The sequence below is a fragment of the Astyanax mexicanus genome, chromosome 24, assembly GCF_023375975.1.
Source record: "Astyanax mexicanus isolate ESR-SI-001 chromosome 24, AstMex3_surface, whole genome shotgun sequence".
In the NCBI taxonomy this organism is placed as follows: domain Eukaryota; kingdom Metazoa; phylum Chordata; class Actinopteri; order Characiformes; family Acestrorhamphidae; genus Astyanax; species Astyanax mexicanus.
The window spans coordinates 59952-75723 of record NC_064431.1 but is presented as its reverse complement, the minus strand read 5'-3'; the positions used below and the strand labels follow the sequence as shown (position 1 = coordinate 75723).

At 43.4% G+C, this 15772-nt stretch overlaps 2 protein-coding genes across 2 annotated transcripts; both read right to left on the bottom strand.

Annotated features, from left to right (window-relative positions):
• Positions 1-246: 246 nt before the first annotated feature.
• On the bottom strand, positions 247-6229 carry LOC125787516 (uncharacterized). Its single transcript, XM_049471861.1, has 11 exons — positions 5887-6229; positions 3900-4188; positions 3166-3509; positions 2874-3057; positions 2692-2778; positions 2405-2550; positions 2235-2318; positions 1979-2131; positions 1663-1856; positions 1045-1260; positions 247-872 (listed from the first exon to the last, which is right to left on the bottom strand). The coding sequence occupies exons 3-11, from the start codon at positions 3507-3509 to the stop codon at positions 460-462; spliced, it is 1821 nt and encodes a 606-aa protein (XP_049327818.1). The 5' UTR covers positions 3900-4188; positions 5887-6229; the 3' UTR covers positions 247-459.
• Positions 6230-6883: 654 nt separating this feature from the next.
• On the bottom strand, positions 6884-14501 carry LOC125787577 (uncharacterized). Its single transcript, XM_049471984.1, has 4 exons — positions 14244-14501; positions 8194-8273; positions 7345-7630; positions 6884-7235 (listed from the first exon to the last, which is right to left on the bottom strand). The coding sequence occupies exons 1-4, from the start codon at positions 14499-14501 to the stop codon at positions 6936-6938; spliced, it is 924 nt and encodes a 307-aa protein (XP_049327941.1). The 3' UTR covers positions 6884-6935.
• Positions 14502-15772: the final 1271 nt, after the last annotated feature.

Below are 15772 nucleotides of genomic sequence, written 5' to 3'. Positions count from 1 at the left end.
CACAGAACACAGAACAAGTTGACGTGTGCGCAGCTCGCTGTCAGAATGACGCGCACTGATACGAAATGAGAGAAAGTAGGACCCAAGTGATTTACGAGGCGTGACTTTTGCAGGGTTAGTTTTTTGTGATGTAAATAAATCACTCGTACTGCTTTGGGAAGAAAAAGGAGTTATTTTCCTGACCCCAGCAAACATGACTACTTTCGCTTTGACCTAAACTGGACAAGAACTCGGCTCACAGGACGCTGTGGGGGGTAAGTCAGTGTGGATGCACGACACTGGTTATGATGATGCCATACAGACTCATGTCAAAAATACCGAACTATCCCTTTAAATAAAGCCCAAAGCCCAGTGTGTGTGTGTGTGTGAAGTCTAGTAGGCGACAGTACAGGTACAGAATGAGTTGTGGTGCAGGGTGAAGTAAAGTGCCGCGTGCAGTGAGTTCGTATGAGATGGAATTCAAGTATTCAGCCAGTCCAGTCCAACAGCTTCGCCTCCAAATCCCTCGTCACTGAGAACACCGTAGTCCCAAAGTAGTTCCTCGTTGACCTGAATGTCCGTTAGCGCGAGGAAAATGGGATGCCATCTTGTTCCCTCTGTGAGTGGGAGTTTGAACACGTGTGGCTTCACATTTGGACTTCTCCTTGAATGGTTCATCCGACGACCAAACGTGTCCTGGTGTGGGTGACACTGGCATGGAGAATGTTGGGCGTCTATGCAGACCTTTTCCCCACATCCCGCAAAAAAGAAGACGTAACAGGCTTCGTCGAAAAGCTGTTGCATTCTCCGATTCCCTTCTTCCTGGGTGACGTACTCTCCATGGTAGTCGCACACCACCTCTCCCTTGGAAAAGGGCATTGTCGCAATCACCCCTTCAAAAGACAATAAGACATAGTGGTTAGGGCGGTACTATTAAAACGAATTAATAGTAAGGGTGGTAATATTAAAAATGTTAATGGTTAGGGTGGTAATATAAAAAATTCAAACAAATATTAAAATATGACACGTTTAATAGAATCCTGGCATAATATCAAATGGCCTTACCTTTGTTCTTTGGTGGCCCAAAGTCTTTCAGGCAAAGTCCTTTCCAAGACTGTTCCTGAATACGGCGGATAATGTCTGGACTCTTGATGTGGTCCTTTACGGGGACCCAAGACGTGACCACATCCATGGCGCTTGGACAGTTGGCCGACCAGTTCTCAGCACGGAGCAGATGGTATACCCTGGCCTCTGAGGGGCGGTTCCTAAACTTGCACTTATCTGTGAAAAAGAGAGAGGACATTTTAGTTGGTTAGAACGTGAGCATGTGACAGAAATACAGTTATGGATTATTTTATTACTTGTGTAACAGAGTAGTAATAATTGAGTTTATTTGTTATCATTTTTTATTTGTTTTAATTAGCTTGGAGTCCCAGCTCCTCTGCCCAGAGGGTGGGTGTGTGGCCATTGTTGACAGCCTTCAGCGTCATTATGGCCAGCACCACCCTTATTTGCGGGTAAATATTTTTTTTTGTTATTTAAATGTGTTATGTACATATATTTATGTAAAACAAATGGTTCTAAATTGATACTATTTTTTTCTTCTTCTTCTTGCATCTGATATGTAGATAAGACTTGTTGCCCAGAGACTGTGTGTTGATAAAAGAGAGAGGAAGTCATTACCCAAGATATATTGGATGCGCTGTTCCCGCTGGACTGTCCTCCATTTGTTGTGAAAGTAACGGAGGGATTCCCGATCAAATCCACCGCCGACAATTTCCTCACATGTGGGTGTCGTGGCATGAACAGTCACCGGAAACAGGTCAAGAAAACTAAGCCAGGTGGACTTAGCCCTCCGCTTCCTTGCAATCGCAGAGCTGAAATAGACATTCACACATTATAAGAACACATATTGACAGCACTGTCTGAAACAACAAGCTTTCAATCATGCTCATATAAAGATGCCTTTTATTCATTTATGAAATGACACAAAGCTTACCGACTACCACTAGGCTCTTCAGTGTCTCCATCCGATGAAGAGGATGAAGGGGAGTGGTCCCTCTTCGGAGCCTGTGGCTGTCCAGTTGCCTGTCCCACAGCATGTGAGCAGGAAGGCTGCTCATCATCCCCCTCTTCAGAACCTGCAGCAGAGCTAAAAGATGGGGCGAGTGTTATAAAGACCAATCCATAAGTAAAAACAACAACAGTGAAAAAACAACAGCGTTTGTTATATAAGATGCCTTGCTTAAAATTACCTCGGCTGGCAACTGCTGCTGGCAGGGGCAACTGCTGGCAGGGGGGCAACTGCTGGCAAGTCGGTCCCTGAAGCCTGTGGATACCTGTGTTAACAAAAGACACACAATGTTATTATAAAGCTATATGTGGAGCAGTGCTTTTGAATGAGCCTTTAATCTGATGGACTTACAGTTCCCACAGCCGCTTCATATCATTAGGTAGATTCACCACAGGAACTCCTTTCTGGCTCAAAAAGAAGCTGCCTCCATCATGAACATCGGGACTGGACTGTTTGACACTCCATGACCTGATGTGAGCGAAGTACATCTCCAGCCACTGTATTGAAACAAAAAATAAAAAGGAACATTGTTTGTCTTTGACAAACTACATTCAAAACTGAATTTAAAATTGTACATCTATTATATATATATATATATATATATATATATATATATATATATATTATACATCTTGTACCTCTTCCTGTTGGGGAGTCAGACTGATGTCAAAGTGGTCAAGGACAATGCCACTGGCTGACGGGGTTCGAGCTACCCAATGCTCTACCTGTATGGGTGAAAAATTATATCTTCATTAGCCAGTTTGTATTTATAAAACATTTGAGAGAAATGCAAGGCATTAAGGACAGCAAGAAAAGCTACCTTGAAGTTCAGCACAGCACTCTCTGCCAGTTGATGCTCCTTCAGCAGTATCGCCTCACAGACGTACCGGAACAGTGTCTGCTGACTCTCTTCCACCTGTTGTCCCATTCTCAGTCTACGACTGATATCGAGGACGCCAGGTTTCGCTGACTCGAGTACTCGGTCGTAGTCAGGCTTTGAAGATCTATCATGAGAGATAAACATGAAAGACCGAAAAAAACACATTAGAATATGGACATGAAAATAAATATGAACTTTTAACTAACAGTGCTATTTAGAAAGTGCCACTCACTCGTCAGCAGCAGCCAAGTCCAAGCGAGTGGCCATGGGCACGTTCGGACTGCTAGCCCTCAACTCTCTCAGGAGAGTAATGGCTTTGATCCTCTGTGCCGTCTGGATGTATCTGTCCCTGGCCTGGTCGGACAGGTCCCGATGGCAGCTGGTCAGATGGCGGTCAAGACGAGACTTCTGATACCCACATCCCGGAACAGGACACGGAGATGTCAGGATCGACACTTTCTGATTCGCCAGCTGAATCAGGATCTTCTTCTCCTCTACGTTTTCCACGTGATGTACTGTGGAAAGGTGCGCGGAGATGGAGGACAGCATCTTCTTGCAAACTGGACAGGGAGCCATCTGAAATAAATGAGCACATTTTTAAACATAGGACAAATAAATTGTGCTATCCAGCGCTTTGGAGAAGTTGAAAAGTGTATTTTACGCCAAAGTGCTAATCAATAAATAAATATATAAGTTTACCGAAACTCATGACAACAACATCTTTTGAAACACACATTAACTTATTGCCAATCCATACCTTGAGTCAACCTGCTTTCTATGGTGTACAATTTAAAAAAAATTCAAGCTAAAAGCTAGCTTTAACTATAGGTACACAAGGTAACTTGCATTTTGACGTTTTAACTTGCCTGGTCAATTCAGCTAAATTTATTCTGCATTTTCTGTTTAGCTAGACACCAGTTTAAGGATAGCATCATAATCTATTAGTGCTAGGTAAATTTTACTCACCAGAGCTTCTTGATCCTTGATCAGCAACGGAGAACAAGCAGTCGGCAGTGTAGCTTCAGCGGTGTGTTCCTGGATCAGCAGCGGAGATTCAGCAGTCTGTTCCTCCAGTCTGTAGGGAAAGAAGTGAATTAGTGAAGAAGTGTGATACTACTTATACCTGTATAACGGGGGGTGTGTTCGTGTTCTTGATCCTTGATCAGCAACGGAGAACAAGCAGTCGGCAGCGTAGCTTCAGCGGTGTGTTCCTGGATCAGCAGCGGAGATTCAGCAGTCCTCCAGTTCCTCCAGTCTGTAGGGAAAGAAGTGAACTAGTGAAGAAGTGTGCTTCTACTTATACCTGTATAACGGGGGGCGTGTTCGCACCTCAAGTGCTTAACATGTGAATAGCTGATGGGTCCCTAAAGTGTCCTAACGAGGCTGCTGATGGAGGAGGGAGGTACTCTAAAATTTGTAAGATTGGGTTTTAAGATTTTTAAAAGACAAAATTTCTTTAAAATGACAAGTTAACGTTAATGACTACTACTTATATAATATACAAATAATTCTACAGCAGGTTGTTATACATCTATAAACATACAAATGAATGCAACTGTTGAAATTAAGAGGTAACTAATAAGGTAACTTGCATTTTGACGTTTTAACTTGCCCCAGTCAATTCAGCTACATTTATTCTGCATTTTCTGCTTAGATACACACCAGTTCAAGGATAGCATCATAATCTATCAGTGCTATCTATCAGCAGGTAAATTTTACTCACTAGAGCTTCTTGGTTAACACACCTCCTAACTCCCCAACCAAAGGTTTTAGAAAGCCCAAAATGTGTCAATCTGTCTGTCTAGTCGCCCTTATAAACCTACTTATACCGAGAAATACCTAGGTCGGGGTATTTTTTTCGTTACATTTTCAATGGGGAGCTATGCACCTCAAGTGCTTAACATGTGAATAGCTGATGGGTCCCTAAAGTGTCCTTACGAGGTTGATGATGGAGAAGGGAGGTACTCTAAAATTTGTAAGATTGGGTTTTAATCTTTTTAAAAGACAAAATTAGTTTTAATTCAAAAACATGAAATATACACTTTTGTTAACACACCTCCTAACTCTCTAACCAAACGCTGGCCCTTATAAACGCACTGACGCAAATAAAGCTAAATATCTCGGCCACAGTAAGTCCTAAAATCACCAAAATTTTATGGCTATATCGCACAAATTTTACGATGTTAGCTAGTAAAACCCTTCATCCATATAAATAGTTCATTTTATATGTCTGAAAATAAAAAATAAAAATAGAAAATCGGAAAAGCGCCTAAAATGTTCCTGTTTTTTTTTTTTTTTTTACCATATTTTGACCATTACATGTTCAATTGAATAATTAAAGTGTCTTAAATGAATTGTGTAAAGGCTTTTAAGTAATATTAATTCATAGATTTGACTCTGAATTATTTAATATTAGAGCGATAAGCCTTCAAATGTGAGTATGTAATTTCAGGCGGAAAATGGTCAAAATAGGCTTGGAGCTTAAGAGGTTAACCTCTTAACACGCCCTGGCCCGCCGGCGGGCCAGAAATTTATGAAAAATAATATATGGATGTGTTTATGAATAGTTATGAACACTTATAGGCTCATTATAGACAAACAATATACAATTTTAAAGCTTAGAATCTCTGCTTTTTCAGTTATTTAGCCTATTTAGCAGTATCTCCTTTCAGAAAATAAACATTTAGGGCGAAATATGCCTTGGTTATGAATATAAGAATACATAACTCTCATATTTGCGTTTATCGTTCGTTCATATTTGATCGAATGCGGTCATGTTATACACCATTCTAATCGGTTGGCTCTCCTGATTCCGAAACTGTGCTCTGTTTTACTGAATTAGAGCTGAAAAAGCGCGTCGAAGCGCATGTTTACAGTTAAAAACTGTTTGTTTACCGCGGCGGGAAACCCCACATCCCCCTCAACACCCCTCAGCGCTAGCCCAAGCTCTTACCTTCAAAACGCGTCCAAACTTAAGAGTCAATCCAGTCTCCTATAATCCACAGTTTTATCCCACTAGTGCTTGAAAAAAGTTGAGGAGGAAAAAATATATTCTAAATATATTCTCGGTTTTCAGCCAACAGCGTCAGGCCGCAGATATCATTTGTCAGTCGACCTCTTCTACGACACCTAGCTCGTCCCTGAGTCCCGGAAACGACGTCACCACAGTTTTTTTTCACATGCTTCAAAATAAAAGTCAACTTGGCCGACTGCTCATTGTACGAAACCACGGTTATAACAAGCAACAATAGTTTAATGAACTTTATACTTTACAAATATATTTTATACTTTTTGGGTTTGGGGTGCCTAGGAGATTTTTGTGGAATTTAAATATTAATATATCTGGTTAGCGAACTAAATACCTAGGAGATTCTAGGTTTGACTGAGATGTAGGCAATAGGTTTGTGTTGTAATATAAAACATTCATTGACAAAATCGGCTAACTTAGCTAGTTGTTTTGATTGCTAGTAACCTGTTACATTTTCTAATAGCATGCTTGTCTGTGTTTTAATAACACTATAAAATTGCTTATTTTCAGAAAGATGCAATAAAGTATGCACAATAAACAAGCGGAAAAATAATTCAACGACTTTATTAAAAAACAACAACAATAAATGAACAGAGGACAATTAAATGTAATAAAAGCAAGCATTCTTTTTTTAAGAAACTACAGAAGGAAAACCCAATCTAAATAGGAAAACAATGTTAAAAAATAAATAAATAAAATACAGAAATAAAAAATAAATACAAAAAGAAGCAAAAAAAAAGACACTAAACAAAATAAAATTAAATATAATAATAATAATAATAAACAATGGGGAAAACAAATAAAAGCAAGCATTAAGTTTTCATTCATTAAAAATACTACACAATATAAAAGGTTTCTATTCAAAAACAATGAAAACTATGTAAAAGCAAGGAAGCAAGCAGTTCTTTTAATTCTTGCAGCCACAAAAAAAATATTAAAGCAATGTACTGCACAAAAAAGAAAATTCCCATCCCTTAATATTTTAAAATGTCTTTTGCTTTATGTTTTATAGCGTGGAGAACTGAGAATGGCCTCTCCAGAGTGGCGGTCGGCCTCTTCTTTTTCTTCTGGTTCTTCTGGGCCTTCTTCCTCTTCTTCCTCTTCTTCACTGTCCTCTTCCTCCTGTACCTACTCTTCCTCCTGTACATCCTCTTCCTCCTCTTCATCCGGGCCTCCTCGGTGCTAAGTGGCACATAAAACTTGGAGGCTACTGCCTCCGAGTGGCACATGTACCTGCGCACCGCCGCCTTTTTGGTTGGTGAGAGGTTTTTAGTCTGAAAAATAAGAAAACAAAAGCATCTAATTAAAATTAACGTTCAGCCCCTTCAAATTTATCTCTCACGTCCAATCACTTCCAGGATAAAATGCTCCACTCCACTGCACCTTGCCGGGAACATGCAGTCCTGTTCTCGGTAGAGCTTGTGCCCGATAACCTGGTAATGTGTTCCCACACCTCGCTGCACCGTGTTCAGCATCAGCTCCTTTGATATACCATTTCTGAAAGGCTGCAGGTCGTCTTTCAGGACACTTTTTCTTCTCTCCTTTCTTTAGGTGGTAGGGACAAGTGTTTCGGATATGTGAAGCACACGACCGCCCCCTTGTGGCCTGCAGTGGTCCTGCGGCCCTAGCCCCTCCCACTCCCTCGCAGGCCCCTCCCACGTCCAAAGCCCTATGTCACATTTACTCCAATGAATTAGTGGATTAACCCTTCGCTTTCCGTAAAAAAACAACTGGGCCCTATCTCCTTACGGTAAATACTTTTGGTCAAAAATTTTGTGTCATCTGGTGCGGCTTGCCGTCCCCAACACATAGGTATAGGTTTGGTGAAAATAGGACTTAAGGTTTAGCCAAAAATGACAAAAAAGCAATTTGGAGATCCGCCACGCTTTCGTGATCCTTAGTCCTAAACATATAAATAAATAAAAATTGCCAAAACAAACTCACCAAATTTGGATATGTTTTTCGGAATGATGAATACAATAGGCAAACCAAATTTCGTGACCTTCCTAGCCCTCATGGGAGCAAAAAAGGGATTTTCGGGCCTACACTCAGGCTTCAAAAAAATTAGAAAAAAAAAATCATATCTCGGCGACCTTTAACCCTAGGGTCACCAAATTTGGTGGTCTGATTCGGATAAAAAACAATAAAAAAAAAACACATTGTTAGGGCTGATATCACCAAAGAGTGTGGGATCACCAAAATGCTTTATTGGGGTTTTCAGCTCAACCGTACGTCTGACCGGTACCGAACTTGCGGCGATTGATGCGGCTTGCCACACCGAACGCACAGGCATACGTTTGGAGCCGGTTGGCCTTGCGGTTTAGCCAAAAAACGCAAAATAACACATTGGGTATCCGAATACGCTTTGTTGATCCTAGTCCTAACTATTTTTTTTTTCAAAAAACAACAATTTTTTAAATAAAAACATTGTTAGGGCTGATATCACCAAAGAGTGTGGGATCACCAAAATGCTTTATTGGGGTTTTCTGCTCAACCGTACGTCTGATCGGCACCAAACTCGTCGTGCCGGGTCGCTGCCCTGAGCCGCACCAAATGACCAAATAGTTTCGGGTTTAACCCTTTGCTGTCCGAGAAAAATACACTTAACCGTATCTGCTTAATAGAATGTTTCTCATCGAAAATGGTTGTGTCGTTTGATGCATCTCGTCGTCCTGAACGTGTAGATATAATTTTTGTGACGATGGGGCGTACGGTTTAGCCAAAAAACGTGAAAAAACACTTTGGGTATCCGAATACGCTTTGGTGATCCTAGTCCTAACAACATTTTTTTCAAAAAACAACAATTTTTTAAATAAAAACATTGTTAGGGCTGATATCACCAAAGCGTGTGGGATCACCAAAATGCTTTATTGCGGTTTTCCGCTCAACCGTACGTCTGATCGGCAACAAACTCCTTGTGCCGGGTCGCTGCACCGAGCCGCACCAAATGACCAAATAGTTTCGGGTTTAACGCTTTGCTGTCCGAGAAAAATACACTTAACCGTATCTGCTTAAGAGAATGTTTCTGGTCTAAAATGGTTGTGTCATTTGATGCGTCTCGTCGTCTTGAACGTACAGATATACTTTTTGTGATGATGGGTTGTACGGTTTAGCCAAAAAACGCAAAATAACACTTTGGGTATCCCACACGCTTTGGTGATTCTAGTCCTAACAACAATTTAAAAAAAAAAACATTGTTAGGGCTGATATCACCAAAGCGTGTGGGATCACAAAAATGCTTTATTGCGGTTTTCCGCTCAACCGTACGTCTGATCGGCACCAAACTCGTCGTGCCGGGTCGCTGCACCGAGCCGCACCAAATGACCAAATAGTTTCGGGTTTAACGCTTTGCTGTCCGAGAAAAATACACTTAACTGTATCTGCTTAATAGAATGTTTCTCATCGAAAATGGTTGTGTCGTTTGATGCATCTCGTCGTCCTGAACGTGTAGATATAATTTTTGTGACGATGGGGCGTACGGTTTAGCCAAAAAACGTGAAAAAACACTTTGGGTATCCGAATACGCTTTGGTGATCCTAGTCCTAACAACATTTTTTTCAAAAAACAACAATTTTTTAAATAAAAACATTGTTAGGGCTGATATCACCAAAGCGTGTGGGATCACCAAAATGCTTTATTGCGGTTTTCCGCTCAACCGTACGTCTGATCGGCAACAAACTCCTTGTGCCGGGTCGCTGCACCGAGCCGCACCAAATGACCAAATAGTTTCGGGTTTAACGCTTTGCTGTCCGAGAAAAATACACTTAACCGTATCTGCTTAAGAGAATGTTTCTGGTCTAAAATGGTTGTGTCATTTGATGCGTCTCGTCGTCTTGAACGTACAGATATACTTTTTGTGATGATGGGTCGTACGGTTTAGCCAAAAAACGCAAAATAACACTTTGGGTATCCCACACGCTTTGGTGATTCTAGTCCTAACAACAATTTAAAAAAAAAACATTGTTAGGGCTGATATCACCAAAGCGTGTGGGATCACAAAAATGCTTTATTGCGGTTTTCCGCTCAACCGTACGTCTGATCGGCACCAAACTCGTCGTGCCGGGTCGCTGCACCGAGCCGCACCAAATGACCAAATAGTTTCGGGTTTAACGCTTTGCTGTCCGAGAAAAATACACTTAACCGTATCTGCTTAAGAGAATGTTTCTGGTCTAAAATGGTTGTGTCATTTGATGCGTCTCTTCGTCCTGAACGTACAGATATACTTTTTGTGATGATGGGTCGTACGGTTTAGCCAAAAAACGCGAAATAACACTTTGGGTATCCCACACGCTTTGGTGATTCTAGTCCTAACAACAATTTAAAAAAAAACATTGTTAGGGCTAATATCACCAAAGCGTGTGGGATCACCAAAATGCTTTATTGCGGTTTTCTGCTCAACCGTACGTCTGATCGGCACCAAACTCGTCGTGCCGGGTCGCTGCACCGAGCCGCACCAAATGACCAAATAGTTTCGGGATTAACCCTTTGCTGTCTGAGAAAAATACACTTAACCGTATCTTCTTAATAGAATGTTTCTGGTCTAAAATGTTTGTGTCATTTGATGCGTCTCGTTGTCCTGAACGTACAGATATACTTTTTGTGATGATGGGACGTACGTTTTAGCCAAAAAACGCAAAATAACACTTTGGGTGTCCCACACGCTTTGGTGATTCTAGTCCTAACAACAATTAAAAAAAACATTGTTAGGGCTGATATAGGTAGGTCACACCTACGGAACTACGTCAGACAGAGAGATGCAGGGAGTAAATTGCTTGTTTCTCCACCAGGGGGCATCCTACGAAACAAATTTGTGTCTCACTGGACTCCACTGCCCAAAACGCATCCAACGGTACCTCATTGGTCTGTCTAGGTTGACCGGAAATTGTGGCTGCCATAGAAGCCCCATTCATTTTGGACTTAGGTTTTGGAGAACTCGGGGTATTTTTTCGTTACATTTTGAATGGGGAGCTATGAGGAGAATGACACTCGACTTTTCACGGGGTTCCCTATGTCAAATTGACTCCAGATTTTGGCTACCCCCCCATTCTAAGGGATGCTGATCACAATTATGTAGGTCCCATGTAGGTCACACCTACGGAACTACGTCAGACAGAGAGATGCAGGGAGTTAATTGCTTGTTTCTCCACCAGGGGGCATCCTACGAAAAACATTTGTGTCTCACTGGACTCCACTGCCCAAGACGCATCCAACGGTACCTCATTGGTCTGTCTAGGTTGACCGGAAATTGTGGCTGCCATAGAAGCCCCATTCATTTTGGACTTAGGTTTTGGAGAGGCTGCTGTATTTTTTCGTTATATTTTGAATGGGGAGCTATGAGGAGAATGACACTCGACTTTTCACGGGGTTCCCTATGTCAAATTGACTCCAGATTTTGGCTACCCCCCCATTCTAAGGGATGCTGATCACAATTATGTAGGTCCCATGTAGGTCACACCTACGGAACTACGTCAGACAGAGAGATGCAGGGAGTTAATTGCTTGTTTCTCCACCAGGGGGCATCCTACGAAAAACATTTGTGTCTCACTGGACTCCACTGCCCAAGACGCATCCAACGGTACCTCATTGGTCTGTCTAGGTTGACCGGAAATTGTGGCTGCCATAGAAGCCCCATTCATTTTGGACTTAGGTTTTGGAGAGGCCGCTGTATTTTTTCGTTATATTTTGAATGGGGAGCTATGAGGAGAATGACACTCGACTTTTGACGGGGTTCCCTATGTCACACTGCTTCCAGATTTTGGCTACCCCCCCATTCTAAGGGATGCTGATCACAACTATGTAGGTCCCATGTAGGTCACACCTACGGAACTACGTCAGACAGAGAGATGCTGAGAGTAAATTGCTGATTTCTCCACCAGGGGGCATCTCACGAAAAAAAAATGTGCAGCAATGGACTCCACTGCCCGAGACGCATCCAACGGTACCCCACTGGTCTGTCTAGGTTGACCGGAAATGGGGGCTGCCATTGAAGCCCCATTCATTTTGGACTTTGGTTTTGGAGAGGCCGCTGTATTTTTTCGTTATATTTTGAATGGGGAGCTATGAGGAGAATGACACTCGACTTTTGACGGGGTTCCCTATGTCACACTGCTTCCAGATTTTGGCTACCCCCCCATTCTAAGGGATGCTGATTACAACTATGTAGGTCCCATGTAGGTCACACCTACGGAACTACGTCAGACAGAGAGATGCAGGGAGTAAATTGCTTGTTTCTCCACCAGGGGGCATCCTACGAAACAGATTTGTGTCTCACTGGACTCCACTGCCCAAGACGCATCCAACGGTACCTCATTGGTCTGTCTAGGTTGACCGGAAATTGTGGCTGCCATAGAAGCCCCATTCATTTTGGACTTAGGTTTTGGAGAACTCGGGGTATTTTTTCGTTACATTTTGAATGGGGAGCTATGAGGAGAATGACACTCGACTTTTCACGGGGTTCCCTAGGTCAAATTGACTCCAGATTTTGGCTACCCCCCCATTCTAAGGGATGCTGATCACAATTATGTAGGTCCCATGTAGGTCACACCTACGGAACTACGTCAGACAGAGAGATGCAGGGAGTTAATTGCTTGTTTCTCCACCAGGGGGCATCCTACGAAACAAATTTGTGTCTCACTGGACTCCACTGCCCAAGACGCATCCAACGGTACCTCATTGGTCTGTCTAGGTTGACCGGAAATTGTGGCTGCCTTAGAAGCCCCATTCATTTTGGAAAAAAATTATAAAAAAATTCAAAAAAATTATAAAAAAATTCATATCTCGGCGACCTTTAACCCTAGGGTCACCATAGGATATGTTTTTCGGAATGATGAGTACAATAAGCACACCAAATTTGGTGAAGCTGTGACCTTCCTAGCCCTCACGGGAGCAAAAAAGGGATTTTCGGGCCTACGCTCAGGCTTCAAAAAAATCATGAAAAAAATTCATATCTCGGCGACCTTTAACCCTAGGGTCACCAAATTTGGATATGTTTTTCGGAATGATGAGTACAATAAGCACACCAAATTTGGTGAAGCTGTGACCTTCCTAGCCCTCACGGGAGCAAAAAAGGGATTTTCGGGCCTACGCTCAGGCTTCAAAAAAATCATGAAAAAAAATCATATCTTGGCGACCTTTAACCCTAGGGTCACCAAATTTGGATATGTTTTTCGGAATGATGAGTACAATAAGCACACCAAATTTGGTGAAGCTGTGACCTTCCTAGCCCTCACGGGAGCAAAAAAGGGATTTTCGGGCCTACGCTCAGGCTTCAAAAAAATCATGAAAAAAATTCATATCTCGGCGACCTTTAACCCTAGGGTCACCAAATTTGGATATGTTTTTCGGAATGATGAGTACAATAAGCACACCAAATTTGGTGAAGCTGTGACCTTCCTAGCCCTCACGGGAGCAAAAAAGGGATTTTCGGGCCTACGCTCAGGCTTCAAAAAAATCATGAAAAAAAATCATATCTCGGCGACCTTTAACCCTAGGGTCACCAAATTTGGATATGTTTTTCGGAATGATGAGTACAATAAGCACACCAAATTTGGTGAAGCTGTGACCTTCCTAGCCCTCACGGGAGCAAAAAACTTATTTTCGGGCCTACGCTCAGGCTTCAAAAAAATCATAAAAAAATTAATATCTCGGAGACCTTTGACCCTAGGGTCACCAAGCTCGGATATGTTCATTGTACTTGGGTCTGCTTCCACATATTTCAGTTTATTGATCCTACTACCTTTCTTTCAATTTTTTGCAATTAAAAAGCTTTTTAAGTGCAGGGCCCTGTTAAGCTCTAAGTGTGGGTGACCTGTGTGAGGCATTTTTTTGAAGAAACAAATTTTGCACTTATATTGCTCGTATCGTGCTGAGAGTTGGAGGGGCGCGTGAGGGGGACGTGCCGCACCACATATCCGAAGGCCGGCCCCCTGAGGGGGCGGGGTTTCTACTTTGCATCAGGAGCACCTAATCGACAGGGCAGTTGAAAATGAACACCCGACGTGTCGTCCGGATGTCAAATATGCCCTTTTCCAAAAGCTGGTTAGGGCTTTTTATCACCAAATTGTCATGGGATAGCGAAAACGTACATGGCCCTAACTCCACCCCCTGTTGAGCCAGGGACCCCAAACTCGACATGCCGCACCGACTCGTGGGGCTGAACCCACCCACCGATACTCGTGGCCCTCGGACCTTCCCTTCTTGTCGGGACCCCCTAAAACTTTCTTTCCCCCATTGGAACCAATACAATGAAAAATGTAGGGGGGCGTATCTCAACGATCTTTGACCCCAGCGTCACCAAACTCGGATATGTTCGTCGTACTCGGGCCCTCTTCCGCATATCTGAGTTTGGTGGTCCTTCGACCTTTCCTTGGGTTTTTCAATTTTTTTGCCCCGAAAACAGTGGAGATCCTCTTGCCAGCTATAGATCTAACAGGGCCCGGGCTAAGAAATTCAATCTGGGCACTTTTTCCTGGGAGGGGTCGTGCCGCCTCCAAAGTGGGAGGGCCTCGTCCGTGAGGCTTTTTTATAGTTTGAACGGCCATGTCTCAGGGATCGAGATTAGGATTCAGGTTAGGGTCGGAGTCCCAAAGTGACATTCCGACACTTTGGGACTTTTGGGGTGGGTTAGGGTTCAGGTTAGGGTAGAGTCCCAATGAGTCATACCCACACTTTGGGACATAGCCCCGCCCCTCCCAAGTCCCTCCCCCACACTTAGGGAGGAGTCGGAGACTTAATTCTGTTTTAATGGAAGTCCCAAAAGTGGCTGAAATTAACCAGAAATCCTGCCCCTAGCTAGCAGTACCCCCACACTTTTGGACCACACCTCTGGCATTTAGTCTATGAAAAAAGTTAGTGTTCCGGGTCCGATTCAGGGGTCCGAATTTCGTGACCCTACGACGTTGCTAGCTCCCCCGGCGGCCGAAAAGCTATTTTTGGGCCTAAATTAACGTCGTGACGTCATAGCCCCTCCCCTTCCCTAACAGGCCCCTCCTAGATTGTCACATTTCTGGAGACTAAGAGTCACCAAATTCGGTGTGATTGCTCAGGGCAACGGTCTGCACAACATATGCAGTGCAGTTTAGCGCTAGGACCTTCTTAGCCCTCACGCGAGAAACAAACTGTCGTTTTTCCGGGCCTAAACTAGAACCCGAAAACGCCTTTTGGGTGTGGCCACGGCACCCAGACCCCACCCACCGACTCTGGGCGTGACCCTTAGTGGTTTGATGCAATGTCTTGGCCCCCCCGGGGGCCTGCTGGTTGACCTGGGGAAGGTGCACCGCTCTCCACCCCCTCGGTGACCCCGGGGGCCACCTGGGGCCACCAGGGGCCCCAGGTGGCCCCTGGGGCCCCCGAGGGGGCGGGCCCTGCACTTTCCCCAATTTATGCTATAGTTAGGGACAATATCACCAATGGGTCATCATGACATCTCAGGCACCCAGCACAGGTTAGGGAATATATCACCAATGTGATATCCTAACATCTCAGGCACTTAGCACTGGTTAGGGAATGTATCATCAATGTGTCATTCTGACTCCTCTGGGATCTAGCCCCGCCCACCAGAGGTCACACCCACCCTTTTGGGGCGGGTTTTGACCTTTCGTTCCTGAAATCTGATTGGTCAAAGCAGGACCCATAGACAATGAATGGGGTTCCCAAAGAATCAGATAAGGTCAAGCGCCCCCCTAAGTTGCAATACCGTGACTTTTTACACATCACTTTTCTGTACGTGTCACCGACACCTTCCCATTATAAGTCTATGGGAAAAAATTAGGGTCCAAGTTCCGGGTAGGTCACCTGCGCTTTGCCTATTCCA